A 24552-nucleotide genomic window follows, 5' to 3' on the forward strand; every position below is an offset into this window, starting at 1 on the left:
CACTGACTCCCTACGTGAGCTCTCTAATGCTCACTTTCTTCCTCTGTAAAATGGGAGAGTCTTTCTGACTCTAAATTGATCTTAAGCTTTATTAATGTCCCCTTTTATTTTCAGAATTTCCAATTTGGTGTTGAAGTGAAGGTTTTAATTTGTTCTTTTTCTAGTTTTTTAGTTACAAGCCCAATTCATTGATCTATTTATTTTATGCAAGTAAGCATCTAGAGATATAAAATTTCCCCTTAGTACCCCTTTGGCTGCATCCCACACATTTTGGCATGACGTCTCAATATTGTCATTCTTTTCGATGAAGTTATTAATTGCGTCTGATTTGTTGTTTCCTCCATTCATTCTTTAGGATTAGATTATTTAATTTCCAATTAATGTTTGGTCTATTTCCCCCTATTTGGCTCTAAATTTGTGATCTCTTCAAAGAGCAGGGTTGGGGAGGGAAGTCATGGTCACCACTTGGGAGATACGGCCCTGGCCAGCTGTAGACAGAGGGACAGCAAGCCCTGGGTTGGAGTCAAGGAAGACTATGCCCTGCCACTTTTGGGAGACAATGTTTCTTCCTTTGGTCAAAGTGGGAATGAATAAAAGGAAAATGGATCCTCTTGTGTAGGGACTGGGGAGAAAATGCATTGGGAGTTTGACTTTAGAAATTATAACCCAGCCTCCCAGAAGTATTTTGGATGCTCTATACCTGGGCAAGGTTCTTAAGTCATTCACACACTCAGTTCCTTCATTTGTAAAGTAAGTGTGTGTGTGTGTGTGTGTGTGTGTGTGTGTGTGAGAGAGAGAGAGAGAGAGAGAGAGAGAGAGAGAGAGAGAAACAGAGATAGAGAGAGAGAGAGACCTAGTTCCGATATGCGTGGCCAGGCGATCAATACTTTGGATAACAGTAACTCATAAAGAAGTGTGAAAGAGTGGAGACAGAGACAGAGACAGAGGGAGATAGAAAGACAGAGAAAGAGGACACAGAGAGAGACAGCAATAACAAAAAAATGAAAGAGAGAGAGAAAGACAGAGACAGAGACAGAGAGAGAAAGAGAGAGAGGGAGGGAGGGAAGAGAGAGAGGAAAGAGAGAGGAGGAGAGTGTTAACTGGTCTCCATGTCAGGAAGAACTAGATTCAAGGCTTGACTCTGTATACACTGGCTGTGTGACTCTGGTCAAATCTTCTCAATGCTCTCAGGACATTTCTAAATCTAAAGTTGCAGGGAAGGTTTCAATCTGGATTGGGAGAAGGAATTTCCTCCTTTGGGAGTTCCCTAAGTCAATGAGATTACAACTCTGGTCTATATAACTCATTAAGCCTGTCTATTAAGGCATGAAAAGGTTAGGAGGGAGATGACATTGATGACATGGATCCTTAAAGCAACATGGTTCTAGGATTTAAGTGTTTTCACCTTTGGGGGTGATTTTTTTTCTTAGAGGATCACAGCGAAGGAGAAATGTTTAAATCGATGGAATGAATCCAAAATGGTGGAATCCCTACTAAAATAGGGGTGATGCTTAAATTCGGGGCAGTGCCATTCTTATACCTTCAAATCACAACATGCAAGTGGTTTTCTTTCCATTTAGAATGGTCCAAATGTTGGAATTGGAGCCTTGAAATCTTGATGGGCAAATTTCTGCTTTTGGTGGAGATGGCAATCAATACTGCGACAGGGCTCTTGTCTAGACTGAGCCATAACTCTGACTGATATCATTCTCTCCCCAGAGTTCAACGACAAGACAACAGAGGGGCATTGAAGTCAGAAGACCTAAGTTTGAATTCTGCCTTTGACACGCCTGTGTGACCATGAGCAACTTAACTGAGCCTCAGTTTCCCTCACCCTAAAAGAAGGAAGTTGGATGAAATGAAGTCAAAGGTCTTCCCAGCCCTAAATGTTGTTCCCTATGATCTTTTTACCTAAAAGATGTTTGCAAAAGATGCATGATTGGTCTGTGGGGAGTGGAGATATAACTTCAGAAGGCATTGTCCTAAAGTTTGCCTCCTTCATCGTTATCGTTACAGTGTAAGAAAAAACCTTCTAAGAGGGACCGACTCACTGCTCTGTCTGAGATAAAGTAGCACTGAGACAGTCTCTAAATGGCCATCTCCTTGGAGAAAACAGTCCAACTCAATGTGACCTTCTTGGGAAAATGGCACATGTTTGTATGGCACCAAAACCCAAGTGTATTGGCTCAATTTACTTTCCAACTTGGCACCAAACTGTTCCCTCTCAGAGAAGCACTAGAATCCATTGACATTAATTCTTTTAGTAGTCTTTTTTCCTTGGGGTCCCCACTTTTGTTGAATGTGACTATTCAGCTTGGAGAGGATAAGTCTATGATCAGTCCAGCACTCTGCACCACACATTGCTTTGGTCATTCTCACATCCTCCCTGTCTCTTCTTCTGACATTCACATAGTCTATTAAATGCCAATGTTTGCTATGAGGGTGCATCCACAAAGTTTTGTTGTGTTTATGCCCCAGGAGTTCAAGGATGACTCCAACGTCCATATTTATAAAGGCAAAGGGAATAGATTTTCCTGTGACAATCATAGGACAATCTCTCTTAGTAATTGCTGGGAAAATTCTTCCCAGAGTCCTCCTTTGTAGACTAACCCTACACCTAGAAAAAGGTCATTTACCTGAGAGCCAGTGTGGCTTCAGAAGGGACCAAAGAACAGTCGATATGGTGTTTACTGCCTGACAACTCTAGGAAAAATTCCAAGAGCAGAACAGAGGTCTGTATAGAATATTGGTAGATCTGACCGAGACATTTGATAGTGTTAGTCATGAGGGCTTATGGAAAATTATGTCAAAATTCGGTTGCCCAGAGAAGTTCATCAGTATAGAACGTCAATTTCAGGATGGCACGTTTGCCTGGATTCTGGACAATGGACAGTGCTCTCGAGCTTTCCCAGTCTCCAATAGAGTGAAACAAGACTCTGTGCTTGGTCCCGTGCTTTTTAGCAGGATGTTTTCAGCCATATTGTCAAATGCCAAAAATCCATATAAAAGCTGAATGTAATAAGTCAGTGAAGTATCTGGATGTTTTGTCTACATGACAAAAAATAACTGGGTTTTTGGGGATATCTTAAAAAATGGTTGGATTTTCTAGTTTTTTCCCCAGCTGTTCTTACTGTTGTTGTTTGTTCTTGGTTCTTCAAAAGGACCGTGACATTAGGGAGGTGATACCATGATGTGCAAGTGAGTTAGGCTGAAGTGAGGGAGGGCTCGACAGGGTTACCTGCCTCATTTTCCCTCAAAGTCATCTGGGTCCAGTGGCAAGACATAGATCAGAGTGACTGGAGATGACTCTGGATGCACTAGGAGACTTGGCTTTTTTAAAGGAAGGCCTTTAAGGCTAAGGTAAAAGGAGGCAGAGAATGGCCTTTTTCACCTAACCCCCCCCCCCCTAAAGAAATCTGAATAAATAATAAATAAATCAGGGCGGGGAGAAGACCTTCAGGGTTTTTGGCCAAAACAGAAATGATTGCTATTTACATTTACTCTGAGTCAATCAGGATCTTGATAGGGCTTGGCAAGGGACCTATGAGGGTTTGGGGTTTTTTCTTTTTTGATTATTCAGCTGACTGCCATAGAGAATATATTATCTTCTAACAGCTTTTCAAAGGGCAGAGAGGCAGTGTGTCCTAACAGAGAGATTTGTGGGGTTGAAGTAAAGAAAGATCTGGCTTCAAATTCTAGTGCTGAGATATCCATTCACTTTGTGACTAACCAAAAACTAAGGTTTCCAAGCTTCCGCTTTCTTATCCGTGACATGGAGATAATAATATTTATATTCCTTCCCTCACAATGTTGCTTTGTAAGTTTTAAATGTGAGTTATTATGGTGATTTCAATCACAAGAACTGGATAGATTAATCACTCAGTACACAACTTAGAACAGTGGAAAATATTTGCTAGATGTTAGCTTTGTGCAGTCTATTAGGGATAATTCAATACTTGACTATTTCTACATGTGATGGATTAGCAGGAAAGTAATTCTGCCTTTTGCTTTTACATTTTAGTTGCTATTATACAAATGAAATCCATCAAACTTTAGAAAAACATAAAGGAGAACTTGAGGCCTTGTAATTATGTAGTAGTGTTTCTTATTGGATTCTTAGACAGGGAGCTAGAGTGGAGTTTGAAATGTGAGGCAGAGGAATGAATATCCTCAAAGGCGAGTGGTTGGAAGGGAATCACTCTGAAAAGGTGATAGGACAGTTCTAGGTTAGGAGTTGGAAGCATTTTATTAGCTATGTGAGCTAGACTAGGGCTTCATAAACTGTTTCCACTCATGACCCTTTTAACCCAAGAACTTTTACACAATCCCGGGTATATGGGTATTAAAATAGGAATGCAAATCAAACATTTATTGATAATAAATCATAATTTTGAAACCTCCACATTCAATTATAAGATCCCATATAGGATTATGACAGTTTAAGAAGCTTTGATCTAGACAAGATTTTTTCCTCTCCAAGATTTTCTAAAATGAAAATAACTGGACTAGTGGGAACTCTGGAAATACCTCCCTGACTTTTAAAATAAGAAAAAATGCAAATATTAGTTCTGAATCACTAAGGTGGAAGACTGAGACCAATGCATTGGGAAGTCTGTGACAGAATTTCCTTTGAATGCTGGGAAAGATCATAGAAGTGGAGAAACTGAGGCCCAGAAAGCTAAATACAACTCAGTAGATGGTAAGTTTCCCATCCCTGGAAACCTTCAAGTGGGAACTGGATAATTAATCATAGATAGATTAAGCACAAATTAGCTGCTTATACTGTGCCAGGCAGTCACACAGAAGACAAGCAGCCTACAAGAACGGATGGCCTGAGACAGGAGGACCTGGTTCAGATCTTACCTCTGAGCCCTACTAGGTATACTCAAGAGTGAATTCCCATTAAGGTATGGATAGACTAGAAGAGCTCTGCAGTCCCTTCCAACTCTGTGATTCTATGATATAGTCTGGGATATAAGGATGATTAAAAGTTAGCAGATGACCAAGAGGCAGGGGATTCTTTCAGGTCATTCTGTTCTCATAGGTTCAATACACTTTCAGGCTCTCCAGGGCTCAAACCCAGTTGGGCTCAGACTCAATATTCTACATTACTTAGATCTTTTGGACAGGTTGTAACCGTCTGTCTGTCCATCCATCCATCCATCCATCCATATATCTATCCATCCATCCATCTATTCATCTATCTATCTATCTATCTATCCATCCTTCATCCATCTATTCAACTATATCTATCTAACCTTCTATCATCTATTTATCCATCCTTCCTTCCATCTATTAATCATCTATCCATTATTTTTATCAATAATTTATCAATCCATTCTTCCATCCATCCATCCATTCAACCATCCATATATTCTTCTCTCTATCTACCTATCTATTTATCATCTATCTACCTATCAGCATATCTATTCATTTATTTATTCATCTATTTATTTATTTTTGGAGGCAATTGGGATTAAGTGACTTGCCCAAAGCCACACAGCTAGTAAGTGTTAAGTATCCTGAGGCTGGATTTGAATTCAGGTCCTCCTGACTCTAGGGCCAATGCTTAGCAATACTTGTTGAGTAGAAAGGATCCATTATCCTGGACTTAAAGTAAGGAGATTTGAATTTGAATTTCTGCTCTGGCACTAGTTAGGTAGCCCTTGGTGGAACTCAGCTTTCTCTTCTGCAAAATACATGCCCTTTTCATCTCCTGGGATCGTTGTGATGAAAGCACTGTATCTGGAAGGTGTGGTGGCCATTTTCCACAGCTGGGTTTTGAGTCACATTTTTTTCCTTATTTCCCATCTCCCACAGGACAGCCCAGCCTGGTGACATGTACTATTCAGGATTAAACATCACTTACAATGCTCTTGCTAGTTCCCAGACACTTACAGGCAATCCCAATGGACCTCGGTCTCCTTTTTCTCCCTGGACACCCTTCTCTCCTTTCATTCCATCAAGTCCAGCTTCCCCCTGAAAGAAAGACACATTTAGGGGGAAATCACAACACATTGTTCCCTAAACAACACATCTTAGATTATGGAATGGGAGGCAGAGTCCTGGTCCCCAGTTTTGCCACAACCTCTATAGCTGGAGGCATTTTCTGGTCTCTTCCATGACTGGATAACATGGATGATCAGAATGGCTATTCAAGCTTACAGAGTATCAGAAGACTCAGAGACAGAATGGTATAGTTTTTTGTGTGGACAGAGAAGGCAACTACCATATGGTATGATTTGGGAAACAATGAGAAAGTCTTGATGCTTCAAAATAATCCTTTCCATATATTGAATAGTTAATCAGTACACAAATATTTATCAATATGTCTACAATGTGCCAGGGATTGTGCTAAGAGCAAGGATAATTCTACGATAAGTGCTTTGTCTTAGACCCAGGAGTCCTCAGTCTTTTGGCAAGAGGAAACAATTTCTCATTTCCTTGAAGTTTCTCTCTCTCTCTCTCTGCCTCTCTGTCTCTCTGTCTGTCTGTCTCTCTCTCTGTCTGTCTCTGTCCCTCTGTCTATCTCTCCCTCTCTGTCTTTCTGTCTCTGTCTCTCTCTCCTTTTCTACCTTCCTCTCTTTTTGTATACACATTAACTGAGGAGGATTTGGGAACAGACATGGTTACAATACCCTCTGACCTCCAGCCATAGCTGCAACTCTTATCAAAGTGAAGTTATCTTCAAAGAATGACACTTTCATGGGATGGCTAAAATTGATTTACAACTATAAAGCTGCAACCATTGACTGAGTGAAGGATGGAGAAGCTTTTGATTGGAAGGTGGGAATGGTAGGCCTGGAGAGTTAAAAGGAACCTCAGAAACCTTCTAACCTAATCCTCTTGTTATCTAGTTGAGGAAACAGATCTAGAGGGATTAAATGACTTGTCCAAGTGCATACAAATAAGAGAGAGAGAACCTGTTTTCTAGAGACAGTCTTCTCCTGGCTTGGTGCCTTTCCTAACACCATCTCCCACATCTAAAATAGACTCTTTCCAACTAAATTTGTCCAGTTCTCTCCCTTTCTTCAAGGCCCACCTCAGGATTGACTTGTGCCATGAAGACTTCCTTGAGCTCCACCAGGTGAAAGGAATCTCTTTCAAATTTCCCTTCTCTGCACTGGAATAACCTTCCTTTGTATCACAGCTGTTTGTATCTATGTCTTCTCCATTAGCTTGTAAGTTTCTTGACGGAAAGATTTGATTTGTATTTCGATTTACCTGGCCTTGCATAATAGGTGCTTAATGTATGTCCATTAAGGTGCAGGGAATGGGTAGAGATTCAGACATTAGCATCACAAGTCAGTGGCAATAAAGGCTGATGGAGCACAGGACTTCCTCTCTGTTGAGATCATTTCTATCTTTCTGCCTCGGTCATTTTTTCTTAAATGTATTGGGAAATGAAGGGAGGCTGATGGTCAGCCATATTGGGAGATGAAGGGAGGCTGATGGTCAGCCAGACCGTTAAGTGTTCTCCTGTTACTCCCTTCTTCCACTGCTTTGGCTCCTTGGATTATCAGTCCTACTATATCTTACCTTTGGTCCAGGAACGCCTTGGAGACCCTGCATTTAGAAGAGAAATAAAGACCATTAAAACTGCATTTCTGGTAGACCAGTCATCCCCTTGCCCATGAGGTAGCATGTCCTGCAGCCCAGCCATGATAGAACTCCAAGGCTTTGGAAAGGATGACTTCATCCATGACCAACTGGTGCAGTCCATTTGCCCTTAGCTAGTTTACAGTCCCATTGGGAGGGCTACTCTGGACATGCCCTGGGCATGTGACATCATTTGCATTCAGCCACGCGGAGATGAAGAATATATCAGTTTGTCCATGAGGAGCATCAGCTGAAGCAACGATTGCTATGCTAATTTTGTGAGATGGCCCTGGCTAGAATTTCCTGGCTCGTGAGCTCTGGATTAAAGGTGGGAAAAAAGAAGAATGTTATTTATCAGCAGGCAGCTATGGGAAAGCAGAAAGAACATTGGATTTGGACTAGAAAACCTAAGCACAGATCTTGGTCCTGCTGCTTACTAGCCATGGCCAACTTCCTTAATCTCTTTGGAGCACAAAGTCTTCACTGGTAAATAATGTTATAACACAGGGCTGCTGTGAGGCCCAAAGGAGATGGAAAGGCCTTTGTTAATTTTGCTGAACCATATGATTGTCAGTAATTACTATTTCTTTATCCCTAAACCTTGGCTTCCTCATAGGGATAATAACACTTGCTCACCCTTTTACTTGTGAGGATCAAGTGATTTGGGAAGTACTTCTAGAATAACAAGCACTGCCCTTGATTCATTGGGACATACCCAATCAGTTACTAATTCTTGTTGCTTCACTTCCTCAGTATCTCTTCCCTCCATCCCTTTCTATCTTCTAACAGTCACCCCTAATTCAGCTCCTTAGATTATTGCAATAGTTCCCACTGGTCTCCCCATCCTCATGTCTCCTCCCTATAATTCACTCCCTTCCCAAAGCTACCAAACTGATTTTCTGAAAATATAAGTATAATCATGTCATTCTCTTACTCAATAAATTCCACTGGTTTCCTACTGCTTCTGACATCAAATATAAGCTTTTAAAGTCTCTCACACCCTAACTCCAAACTGCTAGTAAGTAATTATGCCTTACTTTCCCTTGCAATGTCTACACATGCAGGGGTCCTCAAACTTTTTAAGTAGGGGGCCAGTTCGCTGTCCCTCAGACTGTTGGAGGGCCGGACTACAGTAAAAACAAAAACTTTGTTTTGTGGGCCTTTAAATAAAGAAACTTCATAGCCCTGGGTGAGGGGGATAATCGTCCTCAGCTGCTGCATCTGGCCTACACCTTAGTTTGAGGACCTCTGGTCTACAGTCTGGCCCAACTGGCCATCTCACTGTTCATGATCTGCTCCATCTCCCATCTCTACCCTTTTGAATGGACTGTCCACCATACCTGGGCCACACTATCTAACCTTCACCTTCTTCCTTTTCTTTCTCCTCTTCCTTCCTTTCTTTCTCTCCTTCCTTTCCTTCTCTTTATTTTCTTTCTCTGCATCGCTTTATTTTTTTCTCTTTTCCTTTCCCTTCCTTTCCTTTTCTTTTCCTTTCCTTTCCTTCTCCTAATCTTCTAGCTATTGTCACCTTCTCTCTTACAAAAAAAATTCCAGCTTGATTTATTGTGTATATATTTACTTGTGAACTATCTGTTGAGTGTCCCAATAGAGTATAACCTCCTTTAGGGCAGGCCCTGCTGTATCTTGTCTTTGTTTCCCCAGTACCCGGCACCTCAGGACCCCTTTCTAAATACATGCTGATTGTTTTATTTTGCAGAGGGTCTGGCTTGAACACTGTGGTCCTGGTGCCTCTCTGGGTAGATGGTCAGATGATTATATTGGAATGATGAGTCCCACAAGACAAGAATGTTCATTGGCTTGGGGCAGAGTCTTTTTAAACAAATCCTTTGAAGTAGAACTCATGGAAAGATGGCCCAGCGGGGCTTGTTTTAAATAGGTCATTTTCTATTTTAATGCTGATGTTCTCGCCAACTTGTTAGCATGTGAGCAGCAGACAGGAAGGGGAGGATCAGATGCCTCATAGCAAAGGGTTAAGTAAATATGAAGCACCATTCTTGACAGATGGGGTCCTGGAGGGCGGTACACCAGATGTTGCGATGGCTTGAGCCAGTGACTCCCCAATTCATTAAAAATAATAAAAAAAAAACTATTGTGCTTTGTCAGGACAAACCTCCTCAGTGTTACAGAGATTCAGTTCAATTAAACAGAAACTGATTAAGCACCTACTATGTGCTTGGATGTGTTGGGTGTTGGGAGAAAGAAGGAGACCCTGCATTAAAGAAACTTATACACATCTTGGAGGATGGGAGTGGGTGGGACAGATTATTTAATCTAAAAAAGGAAAGGGGCAGGACAGGGAGAGGTCAAAGTCCCAGCGCTAACTGGGAAATCATCAGGATTCAAACTTAGTTCTTCTTACTCAGAATACAGTTATGTCCCATCATACTCTTCTGCCTTGGAGGGAAATGAGATGTCAACATCAACCAGTGGCAATGGAAAGGCCGTGGAATTATAGAGACTATAGAGCAGTGGTTCTCAAACTTTTGTTTTCAGGATCTTTATCCTATAAAAAATTATTGAGGATCTCTCCAAAGAGTTTTTGTTTATCTGGATTATATTTATAGACATTTACCATATTGGAAATAAAAACTATTTTTGAATTTGTAGACCCTCTAAAAGGGTTTCAGAGACCCCCAGGATTCTCTAGACCATACTTTGAGAATCACTGCTATAGAGGGATTGAAATGCCTCCATCATCCACTAGCCTCAAATCAATAATGAGAACTTACTGCAGGTCCTGGGGGACCCTGGGGCCCTGGTGGTCCAGATACCTGAAAGTCAAAAAAGAAAAACATCAGAATATATTTGCCAAATAATTCTCAAACCACAGATCATCTTCTTCCAATATCAGAATCGTGGATAGAGAGGGGCTTTCAAATCTAAAACTGAAGAATTCCCTTTAAAGTATCTGGTCTAGGTTGGGAGTCCAAGGTTAAGAAAAGGTAGACAGATGTGGGGAAAACAGAGAAAGTCTAGAAGACACTCATCACTTCCCCTCCCTCCATATTAACTACATAGTAATGTGCCAAACACTGTGCTAAGTGCTTTATAAATAGTCATCTCATTTTATTCTTACAACAAGCTTTGGGAGGTGGGTGCTATTATTATCCTATTTTTAAACATGGGGAACCTGAGGCAGACAGAGTCCCATAACTAGTAAGTGTCTAGGGTTCCATGCCAACCAAAATGAGGATGAATTCTTTAGCAGGAAACTAAGAAATCTGGGGAGGAGGAGGGGGGGGGCAAGGAAAGATGGAGCTGTTTAGTTCACATGATAATGATAATCCTCAATTCTATAGTTCTTGAAATCCACAAAGCATACTTAATTCACCACATAGGAAGGAAAGAAAAAAGAATTTACTAAATGCACATCATGTGCCAGGCACTGTGCTAAGTGCTTTATAATTATTATCTATTTTTATCCTTGCAACAACCTTTAGGAAGTAGATCCTATTTTTTACTTTACAATTGAGGAAACTGAAGCAGGTAGAGATTAAATAACTTGTCCAGGGTCCAACGGCTAATAAATGTCTGACTCAGGTCTTCCTGATACAAAGACCTATATTCTATCTCATAGTATCTCATGGGCTGCCGCGGTAAACTATGTTGTCTGTCCCTAATTTCAGGGGTGATGGAGGCAGGAGGCAGACATGTCCTTCCACTAATAATCTCTGTGATTATTAATTAATTAATAATTAATAAGCAAAGAACCAAATTTTAAGACAAACGATGAGGCTTCTCTGGGAGGGGAAGTTCTTACATTCTTATCTAGTAACTGTGAACATCCTTCAATATGAGGATGCACTTGTGGAGTACTTGTGGCCCAATAGTAAGGAAAATTCACTCCCTGTAGAGCTATTCTGCATGAACAAGGAGGAAGAAAGCCCACCTACCTCTGTTCCTGGGTCACCCTTCTCTCCAGGTTCTCCTTTCTCTCCCTGTGAATGCAACACTTTGGTGTGAATACCTATACCAGGGTGAGTCCACATTCAATTTAATTAAATCAACAAACATTTATTAAAGTGCCTATCATGTGTTCCTTTGTTAAACATCTCAAATCTTTGACAGATTGGAACATGTCTAAATGAGGATGACCAGGTCAAGGAGGAACCATGTGACATGAGGAGTAACTGAAGAAAATAGGGATATTTGACCAGGAGAAGACTAAGGAGGAGGGAGATTTGAAGAGCTGGTTTACTCTACATGGTCGCAGATAAGAGAACTACAATAGGACCATGGATAGGAAATAACAAAGTAGCAGATGTTGGCTTGGTATACAAACCCTTAAAGCCAATCCACCACAGAATGGGTTGTCTCATGAGACTCCAAGTTCACCCAAGGAGAAGCCAAATCACCATCTATCAGAGACATGATGGACTCAAGCAGCAGTAAGAGACACATTTTTGAACATGGTCATTATGGGGATTTGTTTAGCTTGACTGTATATTTGATACATAGTCATTTTATTTTTTGTTTCATTTTTTTTTGATGTAAAGGTCTAGATGGGAGGGAAAGAAATAACTGTTATTTGAAAAGACTAAATTGAAAATATATAGTCATTTTTCAAATAACTGTCTATCAGGGATTCTCTAGAAAGACTTTTGTCTTGGGTGAGTGTTTGCATTAGACAACCTTTAGCTTCCAAGACTATGATTCTTATAAGATTTAGAAATGGGAAGTTCAGGGAGATCATTGACTCTAGCCCCCTCATTTTATAAAAATGAAAATTAAGGTCCAAAGAGCTTCAGTCACTTGTCCCACAGTTCAAAGATTGCACAGGTAATAGGGTCAGAATTTGAATCCGTTTCTTGGATTCCATTTATCCTCTTCCAACTTCCAAAAAGGATTGCAATCCCAACTAACCCTGTGGTTTCATTATCATCAGGAGCTCCCCAAATTCCCTCTCCCAATGCAGAGGCACATCTGTTCTGTAATTTGTAATCTTAGTGAGATTGTCCAAGGTCACACAGTCAATATGTAGAGAGTCAAGTTTTGACCCCAATTATTTTCCTGATCCCAAGGCTGGCTCTCTGTCTCTCCTCTCTCTTCCCCCACCATTGTCTCTGATTCTGTGAAATCCTGTAGAGAGGAACTCTAAGCCAGTGGGGTGTATCAGTAGGCAGCTGTAGCTGGAGTCTCCAAATTATTTTCTGCAGAAATGGAAACTCCCAATATGGAAGGCACCAGTTAGTGGTTAGCAACTTCCCAACCTTGCCTTGAAGGATGGGGGTTAGTGCAGTGCTTGGCTCATGGCTAGGTCCATGGCATGATGCCGTGGCAGTGCCCCGGAAGCCGTATTACCCTCCCCCTCCACCTTCCCCTTCCTCAAGATGTCCTCATGGTGGGACCCTCTTACTGTAAATCCCGGGAGCCCAATTGGACCAGGCAATCCCGCAGCTCCTGGTTTCCCTTGGTCACCTGGTTCTCCTTTCTCTCCAGTGGGGCCATCAAGACCCTACAGATCGACAAAGATGGCAGGTTAGTTAGTTAAGCTTGGGATGGTTATCTCGAAGCACTTTTTTTTTTAGCATGCATTCACAGCTCCCTTCCTTGTTAGAGCTGAGAGGGTGCCCATATTGCTGATGGAAAAATGGAGGCGTGGAGAGGAAGGAGTCCCCCCTAGACAATTTCTCATGGCACTAAAACCCAGCAGTACCCGCTCTCTGAGCATGAGTTGACAGTTACCTTCAGGCTCCAAAGGACGAATGAGAGAGCAATCAGACTTAGAGATAGAGAGAGCCTTAGAGTTCATCTCATCCACCCTGGTTATTGTACAAAGGAGACAACCAGGGCCAACAGTCACAAAAGAAGCAGGTGGCAAAACCTGATTTTGAACCCAGGTTCCCTGATTCCAAATCCAGTGCTCTTTCCAGGACAAACTTAATGTCTCATATTGGTTTTATCCTTTATCAAACTCTTTTCACTGAGAGTCATTTCATTAGATACTTAACAACAACCTGGTGACCCTGGCAAGGAGGTTATGGCTAATCCCATCAGTCACTTGTTCATGGATGCACGGATAAGTATCCTGGAGGCAGTGTGGTACAATGGAAAGAGCAATGGGCCCGGGAGCAGAGGACCTGGGTTTGCTGTGTGGTCTCAGGCAACTAAAGCTACAACTCTGGATTATATTTCCTACATTTGTCAAAAGAGAGGGTTGGTCTGGCTGAGGAAGCAATGTGATTGTTGTTGTTTAGTTGTATTTCATTCATGCTTTTTATGGAACTCTTTGTGATCGAATATAGGGTGTTCTTGGTGAAGATCTTGGAGTGGTTTGCCATTTCCTTTGCCAGCCCATTTTACATAGGAGGAAACTGAGGCAAACAGGGTCACACAGCCAGTAAGTGTCTCCAGTGGAGGCTGGATTTGAACTCAGGGAGATGAGTCTTCCTAATTCCAGGTTCAGTGTTTTGTACACTAACTAGGGTGCAGCCTAGTCCAAGCAGGATGGCAGAAGAGAAATAATGTAGGGAGGATTTGAATTCAAATCCTTTTCTTTGGGTTTCAACTTCCTCAACAAGAAAATGTGAAGATTAGGTTATGAAGCTTAGAATCTTCTAGTTTCTAAGTTAACTTCCAGGCACTGTGCTCAGTGCTTTATAAATATTACCTCATTTGAGCTTCACAACCCAAGAGCTAAGTGCTATATTATTATCCCCATTTTACAGATGAGGAAACTGAGGCTTAGATTTCTGAAGCTCAAGATCACTCAGATGACCAGTGACAGGTCTTAGTCCTGAACCTGAGTTTCCTGACTCCATCCTCAGAGTACTTTCAGTCATCCTGCTCTGTTTCTCTAATTACACACATTAAAGCACTTACTGTAGACAGTAGGGAGAGAGGAGAAAGAAGACAACAAATCACTTCTGCTAACTTACCGGGGAGCCAACTTGTCCTGTTTCCCCTTTCTCTCCAGGTGTCCCCACATTTCCTTTTTCTCCTTTTGGCCCTGGAGGTCCATCCTTTCCTTGTGGTCCTTGGAGACCAGGGGGGCCAGTCTCTCCTGGTTTTCCTCGAGGTCCCTAAAGCAAATACAAGTGACACTTGCTTTTATGTGCTAATGACAAGAAAAATAATTTAACAAACACCTAGAACTTTAAAGTTTGCAAAGCAATACACATACATATACACACAATTTCACTGGATCCTCATACAATTCTGTGAAGCAGGTGCTTTTGTGATTCTCATTTTACAGATGAGGAAACTAATGCTGAGAGTGGGTAAGCAACCATCCCCCAAGCTTCCAAATTTAGATCCTATATCTGTGGTTTGTCTCCACAGTTTATTCTTGTCTCCTTAAATTAGAAGTCATTTTTGGTGGTTTGTCAGGGAGCCATTGTATGAATCTGGAGATATGTACTTACCTTTTCCCCATCATGTCCTGGAGGACCTGGCAGACCAATTTCTCCCTAAAGCAGAGAACAATAAAAAGTCACTCTATTCAAAGCTTTTACTACTCTTTTTTTTAAAAATTGTCATGTGAGGACAAATGTTTCATAGTAGTAATCACCACAGATGACTGACTTGGGCTGTCATTTTGAATAGCATTCTAAAGGTTTCCCTAAAGAGTAGCTTGGGTTCCTCCTGTCTCTGAGAGAAAAATGAACTGATGGGTGGTTTTTTGTGATGAATTTCTAAGTTAATAGCTGAAGTAGCTCAACTTTGTCTCAGATTCCCCAAGAATATAATTAAAATCCAAAGGGAATATAAATGGGGGGGAGGAAATTGAGACAAAAAGAAAGAATTATATAGCAGAAAGGACAGATGGAAAAAAAATGACTGTCTAATGAATGGATGAGGGATTTCTGGTATTGCTGAGAATTATAGGGCATATGTAGAAAGGGAGAGAATGACAGGATTATATCCTCTGAATAGGGGTGAGAGAGGGGTGGGACCTGAGAGAATTATAAGACAGACAACAAACAAGAGAAGGAAGGTGGTTGCAATCTAATGATATTCTAGGATTTCTGTAATTTTTTATGGATTCCCCCCAGAACTGGAGAAATGCCTTACCTTTTGTCCTGGTACACCAGGAGCTCCTGGTGGGCCTGTTTGCCCTGGGAGTCCAGGAGGTCCCTAGGGAGAAAAAGATGGATCTGAAGTAAGATTTTTAGTTGAACCAAAGAAGGATGAATTCTATTCTATTCTGTCATGTGCAGTAGTTTTGAAAATATCTTAATTCCTCAATACTGGGTAGAAGAATCATAAGGCATAAGGGTTTTTTCCACTAAAAGTTACAATATCTCATACTTCCTGACAACTGATTTTATGTCACTCCATCAGACAAAAGATACTTAGTGATCACTGTGTTTCCTCCTTGATTTATAATTGGAGGAGGTCTCAGTGATCATCATTCCAAATCCATCATTTTAGAGATGTAGGAACTTTGACCTATATCATAGAGCATCATGGAATCATAGGACTGGAAAGGACTTAGAAGTCATTAGTCTACTTTCCCCATTTTATAGCAGAGACAACTGAGAACCCATTGAAATTATATGATTTGCCCAGGGTCATACAGATGACAGAATCTGGGACTTGAAACCAGATCTTCTGATTTTAAATTTGGTATTCTTTTTATTATATCACAGTTGTTAATGTGGCATAGAAACATGTTTAAAAATCAGAGTGAATTGAAGTTAACTGGATTTTGTCTTCCCTCTCCTTCCTTCTCTTCCCCTCCCCTCCCAACTCCTCCCCTTCTCTTCTGTTCCCTTTCCCTTCCCTTCTCTTCCCTTCCTTTTTCTTCCCTTCCCTTCCTTTCCCTTCCTTTCCATTCCCTTTTCTTTCAATTCCTTCCCTTTCCTTCCTTTCCCTTCTCTTTTCTTCCATTCCCTTCTGTTTCCTTCCCTTCCCTTTCCGTGAGTTCCCTTTTCTTCCCTTTCCTTCTTTCCCTTCTCTTCCATACCTTTCCCTCCCCTTCCCTTCCACCCCTTTCCCTCCCCTTTCCTTCCTTCTCCTTCCCTTTCTTTCCTTCCCCTTCTTTTTCTCCTTGAGATAAATGAAGACCCTGTGAGGTGGTTAATTAACACATACTTAAGCACAGCCTCTTGCATACAAGACACTGATCTAGGTGATGAAACTTAGAACTAAGGCCAAATGAGACTCTATAGAAAGCAGCAAAGCCATGGAGTGTTGCTTCAGATATTCTGAAGCTGGGACTCCTCTCCTCCTTCATCTCGCTACCTTTCTCCAAGTTACCAAGGACAGCTGCTTTCATTTGAGCCCTAGAAAATTAGAGCTGAGAAGGGTCTCAGAAATCACGGAGTTCATTCCCTTCTTTCCCCCCTTCCTTCCCCCTGCATTTTATAGAAGACTTTTTCTGAGACCCAGTCGTAAAAAGAAACACGATGATCTCCTGACATACTTAGCAGGAGCACCCTGGCCTTCGCCATCTCCCCAGACAGGGGCCCTTCAGCGATATGTCCCCAGAACCCCAGGGAGGGTGGCTTTGGCCATGGCCTTGGAGGCTCCTTCTTGACTCCTAGCCTTATGGTCACACTGTCTCGTCCTCTTCTCGTGATTTTAGAAATCTACCCATCAGCACTTCGACAACCCCAAGTGTCATTGTTTTCTCTCCAAACTAGTTCCAGTTTTCCAAAGGTGAGAAGAAGCAGCCATGGCTACCAGAGTCTGCTCTCCAAGCCAACCTCTGAGCAACTCTACCCCCCAAGGATAAAGAATGGGTACTCACCATCAAGGCCAAAGTGCGGATCTCCTGCAAGACAACCACCACAAAGTCAACAGTTGGGCAAACCAAGACTCCTCTGAGAAATGTGTCCAATCATAACCCCCGGCTGGCGGGACAAGGCCAGAATCTTGGCGTGGGCAATAATGGCAGGGGTGAGTGGGTTACCTTTCTAACAAGACCTCAGGATAGAGCTGTGAGACGCAGTCATAAATGGGGAGATTCTACTTGTTACTCACTACTCTTTGGCGTTATAGACTCCTTGATTCAGAGCTGAGTGGGGTCTCAGAGGACATTTTACAGATGAGGAAACTGAGGCTTAGAGGATTTAAGACTTGCACTGAGTCATATAGCCAGCGTCAGAGGTGGGTCCCTGCCTCTAAATCTCCCATTTTGCCTTCTGCATGCAGCTCTCACATAGGAGGCACCCCTTCCCCCACCACTTCAGAGGGTTTTGTCCGAGTCCTCCAAATGCCGAGCCAAGAGGCTCCTTTTGTTGGAGCTGAAGATCACAGATGCTGCTGGAGCCAAGGCAGCTGTGCCGGCGGCCTGTGGCAAGAACGACTCTCCTATACTTCCCAACGTGGCCTATGAGGACATTCACTGTGCTCATCTGACTATGCTGGAGCCTAATTCTGAGGTTTAACATCTTTGTTCCCTTTTCTTTGTTCATTTGCTGAAGGGGAGATGGGGAAGAGAAAAAAAATGAATGCTTGTTAACTAAAAAGATACAATAAAGTTTAAAATGGGATTGTCTTTATCCCCTCCATCTCCATCAGGGGAAGTATCAGGATTTTCCCCTGATGTTGGGATTCATCATGGAAGTCAGTGTGAGGAGCTGGCGGCTATTGATGAGTGGACTAGAGACTGAGAGCTTGCTTACCCAGGATGCTTAGTGTTTAGCACCACTGGTTTCCCTGATGTGTGAAATTGTGTGTGTGTGTGTGTGTGTGTGTGTGTGTGTGTGTGTGTGAGAGAGAGAGAGAGAGAGAGAGAGAGAGAGAGAGAGAGAGAATGAGTGTGTGTGTGTGTGTGAGAGAGAGAGACAAGGACAAAGAGACAGAGAGAGAATGAGAGACAGAGAAGAGACAGAGGAGTTCAAGCCATGAATGGGACCTTAGGGATCATTTTTAACCCACTCATTTTACAGATGATATAACTATCAGGAAAATTAAGTGACTTGCCTAAGCTCCTGCATAGTCAGAGGTAGGATTTGAACCTCGGCATCTCTCAGTCCAAATGGTGAGTCAGTGGGCATGGCTGTGTTGACGAGCTTCTGACCCATCTCACCAAACAAGGACTTTCTTAATGTTTCTGGTGATCACATTCTCCCTCTTCTCCTCCCCTTCTCTCAGGACTCAGATTCCCAGGCACAGACATCCACCTTTAAGCCAATCCCATAAAGGAAAGCCTGGACCCACAAAAATGATCTCAGAGACCATCAAACTGAATCTTGTCATTTTTAGAGACAAGGAGCTGAGGCTTGTAAGGAAATTTTTTTCCAAAGTCACCAAGTATAAACAGCAGGAAAGAGCCTTGAACCCAGGCCTTCTGATTCTTTCGAATCTCGTCTAAACGAGAGCAGTGATTGTCTTACAAAATAATTATTCTTATAAAAGAATTCACATCTTCAAAAAACTATAGTTTTTGCTAGCACGTTTAAAATACCATTCGATTTTAAAAATTGCAATGGCTCAGCCTGCACTGCAGAAAACGGGGTCCCCTTATTTGTTTTAGTCTCACAGGGCACCAGAAAATCTTGATTTATGACTTCTGTTCAAATGCTGGAGCGCCCCTAGACCAACCGCATTCAGAATGAGCAAGACCATACAGTGTGTCTTGTCCAGTCTCCCCCTTTGATGAAGGAAAAAAGAAAAGCCCAAATCCACATGGATAGTAAACAGCAGAGCCAAGATTTGAACACAGAGCCTTTGATCTGAAATCCAAGGCTCTTTGCCCACCTTTAAGCATGACTTGGAGCCATGGGGAAGGAAGGGGAACATAAAGCGAGCAGCAAGGGATTCGACCTTGTAGTCTGGCAGCTCTGGAAATGTCCTGCCCAAACCACTCATTACTGGTCTTTTCCCCTTGTAGAGGACCCTGGTGGCCAGCCTGGTTTCCAGAGCCATGATCTCTGGCTCTGAGCTTCCCCCTTGGCATCTTTTGGGCCACGGAGGATGAGAGCTTGGGAGGACAGAGGTCAAGGGAAGTGGGGAAAGGATCGGGAGCAGAGATACTGCATGGACCTCTCACCTGGAGAGCTTCATTGATGTTTCCATTGTAATCCACCATTTCACCTTTGCCCGGCTCTCCCTTGGCACCCTGGAAAACAAATCAGACCTCCTGATCAAGACGTCTGCAGCTGCCCGGCATGTGGCCTTCATGTGGGGGACAGAAGAAGCAAACTGTCCTCAGGCCCTACACCTGGGCTCCTGGGATGGTGTTTTCTGGAGCTGCCATGGCGTGATGGAGTCTGGATTCAGCTCACCTAACACAAGTGGTGTGGCAGGGGAATTTCCTGTTCTAGCGTGGGAGAGAAGGGGCTCAGGGAGGGAATTCTGGAACCTCCAGAAAGGATTCCATGAGGGAATTCTGAAGCCCCAGAGGCTTTTAGGAAGAAATTCTGCAGCTTTAGGAAAGGCTTCCTCAAGGGAATTCTAGAGGCTACTACCAGGGAATTCTGGATCTCCCAGATAGGCTCCAGACAGTATTCTGCTAGGGAATTCTGGAGAACTCAGAGAGGATTCTGGGAGGGAATTCTGGATCCCCCAGACAGGCTCCAGATAGTATTCTGCTGGGACATTCTAGAGAACTCAGAGAGGCTCCTGAGAGAGAATTCTGAGTTCTCCCAAGAGGATTCTGTTAGGGAAACCTGGAGCCTCCAGAGAGACTTCTGCAAAGTGGCTTCTAAAACCAACCAATCTGGGTCTCCTTGCTTCCTCTCTACCCCCGCATTTTAAAGCCTGCGAACACCATAGCAGCTGAGAGCCCCAGCAGGAAGCAGTTGGCAGAGGACTGTTCTCACCTTGGGGCCGGCAGGTCCCTGTTCTCCAGGGGCGCCGATTTCTCCCTGAAACACAACCAAAGCAGAGTGAAACCCACGGACAGAGGAATATCAGGGTGCTTTCTTGCCCACAGAGTCAGAGCACCAGGGAGTGCCAGAGGGCTATTCCTAGCTGGGCCACTGATGTCCTAGAATATTATGGGGAGTATTCCCCCTCCCCCCGCCACCCTCTGCCCCCATGAGGCTGGGTTTTATTTGTAAAATGGGAAGATAAGAGCTTCCTTCTCCAGTCCTCTGACTGGCTAATAAGCCAGGAAATGCTGCTTGCCTCTCACACACTGACTGTGGGATCCTGGGCAAGTCACTTAAACTGTCAGTGCCCCAGCCAATCTTTTAAGGCACAAGATTCAGAGAACATGCAGCCTTAGAGGGAACTTCCTCACCATGTCTTCCATACTAATAAGTGCCAGGTCTGGTCCAAAAAACTAGAACACCCCCCCCCCCAAAAAAAATCAAACTTCAGACGCCAACCTGATACCAAGTCACCAAACACTATAGCATCAGGCCGAATCATGTACCAGTGAAGCAGGAAGCATATTGATAAAAAGCTCAGATTTCAGTGTTTTATACCCATGATATCATTTGGCCAGTACAATAAGTCTGTGAGGTCTGAGGCCTTTGGCAAGCCCTACAGAATTATCCTAAGAGGGCCTTCATCTTTGGCCTATGCCTTGGGGGTAGTCACTCTGTGGCCAGAATCCCTTAAATGACCACTTAATGAGAGTCCCTGGAGGCCAGACTTCTGTGTACCTTGTCTCCTTGCCTCCCAGGAGGCCCAGTCTGGCCACTGGTGCCAGCTTCTCCCTGGGAAAAAAATGAGAAGAAATAAGGGGAGGCAGAATAGCTCAGGGTACTAAGGGGACAGAAGAACCTTAGTTTAGGATCAGGGAAAGTTCCTTTATGCATAAATTTAGAATCTTAAATTCATAAATTTAGAACTATAAGAGATGTTAGAGACAATCCCCATTCTACAAATGAGGAAACTGAGTCACAGAGCAGTTACTGTGACTACCTAGAGTCATATAGCTGCTAAGTGACTAAGGTGGGATTTGAATACAGTTCTTCCTGACTCAAAATCCAGTGCTTGCTACTATTTAGATCACCTTGGAGAAGGTGTTAGAATTTTTCTGTATTTGCATCTTACTTTCATACTATGCTCTTCAGCACTGCCGATCTCAATTATTGACCTTGGCATCCAGCATGTTGGTCTGGACAAAATAAATACTTCATAAATATTAATCAATGAGAAGAAAGAAACCGATCATCTGGGTGACAACCCATTGGCCGGGTTTTATCTTGGATACCACATTTTCTTTTTCTGGGTCTGATTCCTTTTTTTATAAAATGAAGGAACTGGATGGAAGATGTCTAAGGATCCTTCTGCTGGTACAATTGCACAGCTGGTGCAATTTAAAAGAAGCTGGAAATGTTTTTGGGTCTTTGCGTATCTCAGGTTGTGGGATTTATTGAGAAAAGGTCCAGCTGGGGGTGAGGGGCAGGAAGAAAAGGGCAGCCTCACTAGGAGCTAAACCATGGAGAAGGGCTGAGGGAAACTGCCCTTTCTGTGGGGTCCATTCTTAAGGGAAAACTCACTTTTGGTCCTGGCGGTCCTGGTATCCCTGGGGGCCCTGGCTCCCCTCGTCCTCCTCCAATGGCATTGCCTGCATCCCCTTTCTCTCCCTGTTGAAGATGCAGAATTGTCATTGCCAGTGCAGAATGTCACAGGAGAATGAGAGAGCGGAGGACTTAGGGGGACACAGAAGAAAAGATGTGGGGACAACAATGAATTCTAGTCCAATACTGTGGGCTCTTAAATGGACACAGGGTTTGTAAGCCTTGGGATGCAGGGCTGGAGGGGAAAAGATTTGAGGGAACAATAAAGCAACTGTAAAATGAAAAAATCATTAGGGTTGGGGGGCTTATCAGAAGGTGGGTGGACAAAAATTAGATCAGGAAGTGGCTACAAATTTATCTCTATGAGCTTGCATAGTCCCCACCCAGTCAAGGATCTGGCAGACAGTGTCTAAATCTTCTGACCATAACATTTTTTCTGCCTCTCAATAGCCTCTAAGCTACAATTCAGACATATCTGTCCAGCATTTAATACACAGACTTTTCCCATCTTCTTTCCAATTTCACGTACTTATGTGCTTTATCTTCCATACAAATTACACAAGTTACCATTCCTCAACTTCAGATGTCCCTTTCCCATCTTTATGCCTTTGTAATTTTCTCCAGAGCTGGAGGACACTTCTTTGCTCTGTTTCTTGATAAACTACAGTGGCTTTTCCCAAAAATGCATGTTCACACAGACATATATTTCTATATACATACATATATATACATATGCATATATAAATATATATGTGTACCTGTATGCAGATAAGTATGCATATTCCCCTCATTCCCATTTAGTTTCTTCAGCCCTTGACAACCTGGCCAGAGCTTATCTTCCTCAACTCTTTATACATCATTCCTCCCTCCCAAACTCTGACATCCAGCCATGTGGGCCATCTGTCCTTTCTTCATGAGTGACAGACCTGCTGTCCTCCAAGTCCCTGACTTTTTTCTGACTACCTGCCATGTCTGAAAGCACCATGTCTGAATCCTCACCTCCACTTCAAGGAATCCCTCTCTTCCTTCGAGGTTCAGCTCAAGAAGTGCCTTCTGCCAGATCCCAGTATCCTCTTTCCCTACTTGCCTGGTATCTAATTACTTGGATTCCTTCTTTTCACACTTACTCTCTATATACTTATACATGCATTTGTTGTGTTTCCCATGAGAACTTAAGCTCCTTTAGAGCAGAGATTGTTTCATTTATTATATTTCTATTCCTAGCATGGGTGCTTGGAGTACTTAAGTACGCACTTAATAAATACTTGTTAATGATTGAATGATTTTTTTTCATTGTTGTATCCCTAGAGCTCAGGACAAGACTTGGCACATAGTATTTAATAAAAGCTTGTTGAATTAAATTGTTTTCCCAATTCCCTGCCATTCCCTGCTTCCCTGATTAGATTATAGAATCAAGCTCCCCCCCCCCAGCCCTCCTGACCTGACAGAGTGCCACCCAATAATGTCCATGTCTCCTGTGGGTGATGAACAATCAACCAATGGACCAACGAGCATGTATCAAGTGCTTACTTCTCACCAGTATTGAGCCAGGCTTCTGATAAGACCTCTCCTCCCCCTTTCCCCTACCCTATTTCATCAGAACCAGTTACTGACCTTCTGGCCCAGGAATCCAGGCAGGCCGGGAGTACCAGAACTTCCCTTCTCACCCTGGAGGAGAAATGCAGGTAGGTTGGAAGGTCAAGTACTTGGAGATTCCTCCCAAAGGATTCTACTTTTCCTCCCCAGAAGCCTCTGAGGCTTCATGCTCTAACACCCCCCTACATTTTTCTGGGTTGACTTTTGATCTCTGACTCCCAGGTGATCCATGGTACCAGCACTCATGACTCCCAGCCCATCATCATGGGCCATTGCCTGGTGAATAGCGACTCTCCTACTCACCCAGCTTAGAGGCCATTTGTGAAGGGCAAACTGTCTATTCTATCATTGGGGCATCTTCCAAGCAAAGAGGGTGAGATAGAAAGAGCCTCGAAACCACAGGTTCTAGGTTCAAAACTTGCCTTCAGTGTTTGCTATCTGTGTGAATTGTGTGCCTCTCTGGGTCTAAGTCTCCTCATCTGTAAAATGAGTGACTTGGTCTGTACAGTTTCTAAGGCACATTCTAGTTTTGATTTTTATTATGCCTTGCCTGGGGTTTGGTGCCAGTGAGTTGAAGTAGATCTGTTCTGACAAAAAGAGTTCTCAAAGAAACATATTCCCTGTTCTAGGAAAGACCCTTGAGGGCTCTTGATGCCTGCAGTTAAGGGGTATCCAACGGTCTTTTCTGAGAGCAGAAAGGCACTTGGAAGAGTAGGATTCTAGGAAATAATAAGTTTCCACATCACATCTCCTATTTTCATCATTGGTAAACAAATAGGTATTAAGCACCTACTATGTGTTGGGCACAGTGTTAGGTGATGGGCCATATTTGAGAGGGACAGAACCTACTCCCCAGGAGCTTTCATCCTACCAGATTTCTGTAGCGCTTTAAGATTTGGAAAAATTTAAAATATAACAAGACAAAACAAAAAAATTTTAAAAAGAAAAGAAAAAAGAAAGAAAGAAAAAG

The 24552-nt window shown here is 42.8% G+C and overlaps 1 protein-coding gene across 10 annotated transcripts in view; it reads right to left on the bottom strand.

Moving 5' to 3' along the window:
* COL13A1 (collagen type XIII alpha 1 chain) overlaps positions 1-24552 on the bottom strand; it is a 196517-nt gene that overhangs the window by 21409 nt on the left and 150556 nt on the right. For 8 of the 10 annotated variants that reach the window (XM_031956844.1, XM_031956840.1, XM_031956839.1 and 5 more), the window contains 14 exons: positions 23601-23654; positions 21966-22052; positions 21123-21176; positions 20334-20378; positions 19562-19630; positions 17315-17338; positions 15634-15696; positions 14985-15029; positions 14499-14642; positions 12977-13075; positions 11514-11558; positions 10350-10391; positions 7540-7566; positions 5899-5979 (listed from right to left, as the gene is read on the bottom strand). In XM_031956844.1, the coding sequence (XP_031812704.1) occupies positions 5899-5979; positions 7540-7566; positions 10350-10391; positions 11514-11558; positions 12977-13075; positions 14499-14642; positions 14985-15029; positions 15634-15696; positions 17315-17338; positions 19562-19630; positions 20334-20378; positions 21123-21176; positions 21966-22052; positions 23601-23654 (879 nt within the window). The remainder of the gene's footprint in view (positions 1-5898; positions 5980-7539; positions 7567-10349; positions 10392-11513; positions 11559-12976; positions 13076-14498; positions 14643-14984; positions 15030-15633; positions 15697-17314; positions 17339-19561; positions 19631-20333; positions 20379-21122; positions 21177-21965; positions 22053-23600; positions 23655-24552) is intronic. The other 2 variants (XM_031956845.1, XM_031956843.1) reach the window with 1 other exon arrangement.

Source organism: Sarcophilus harrisii, chromosome 2 (genome assembly GCF_902635505.1).
Source record: "Sarcophilus harrisii chromosome 2, mSarHar1.11, whole genome shotgun sequence".
NCBI lineage: Eukaryota > Metazoa > Chordata > Mammalia > Dasyuromorphia > Dasyuridae > Sarcophilus > Sarcophilus harrisii.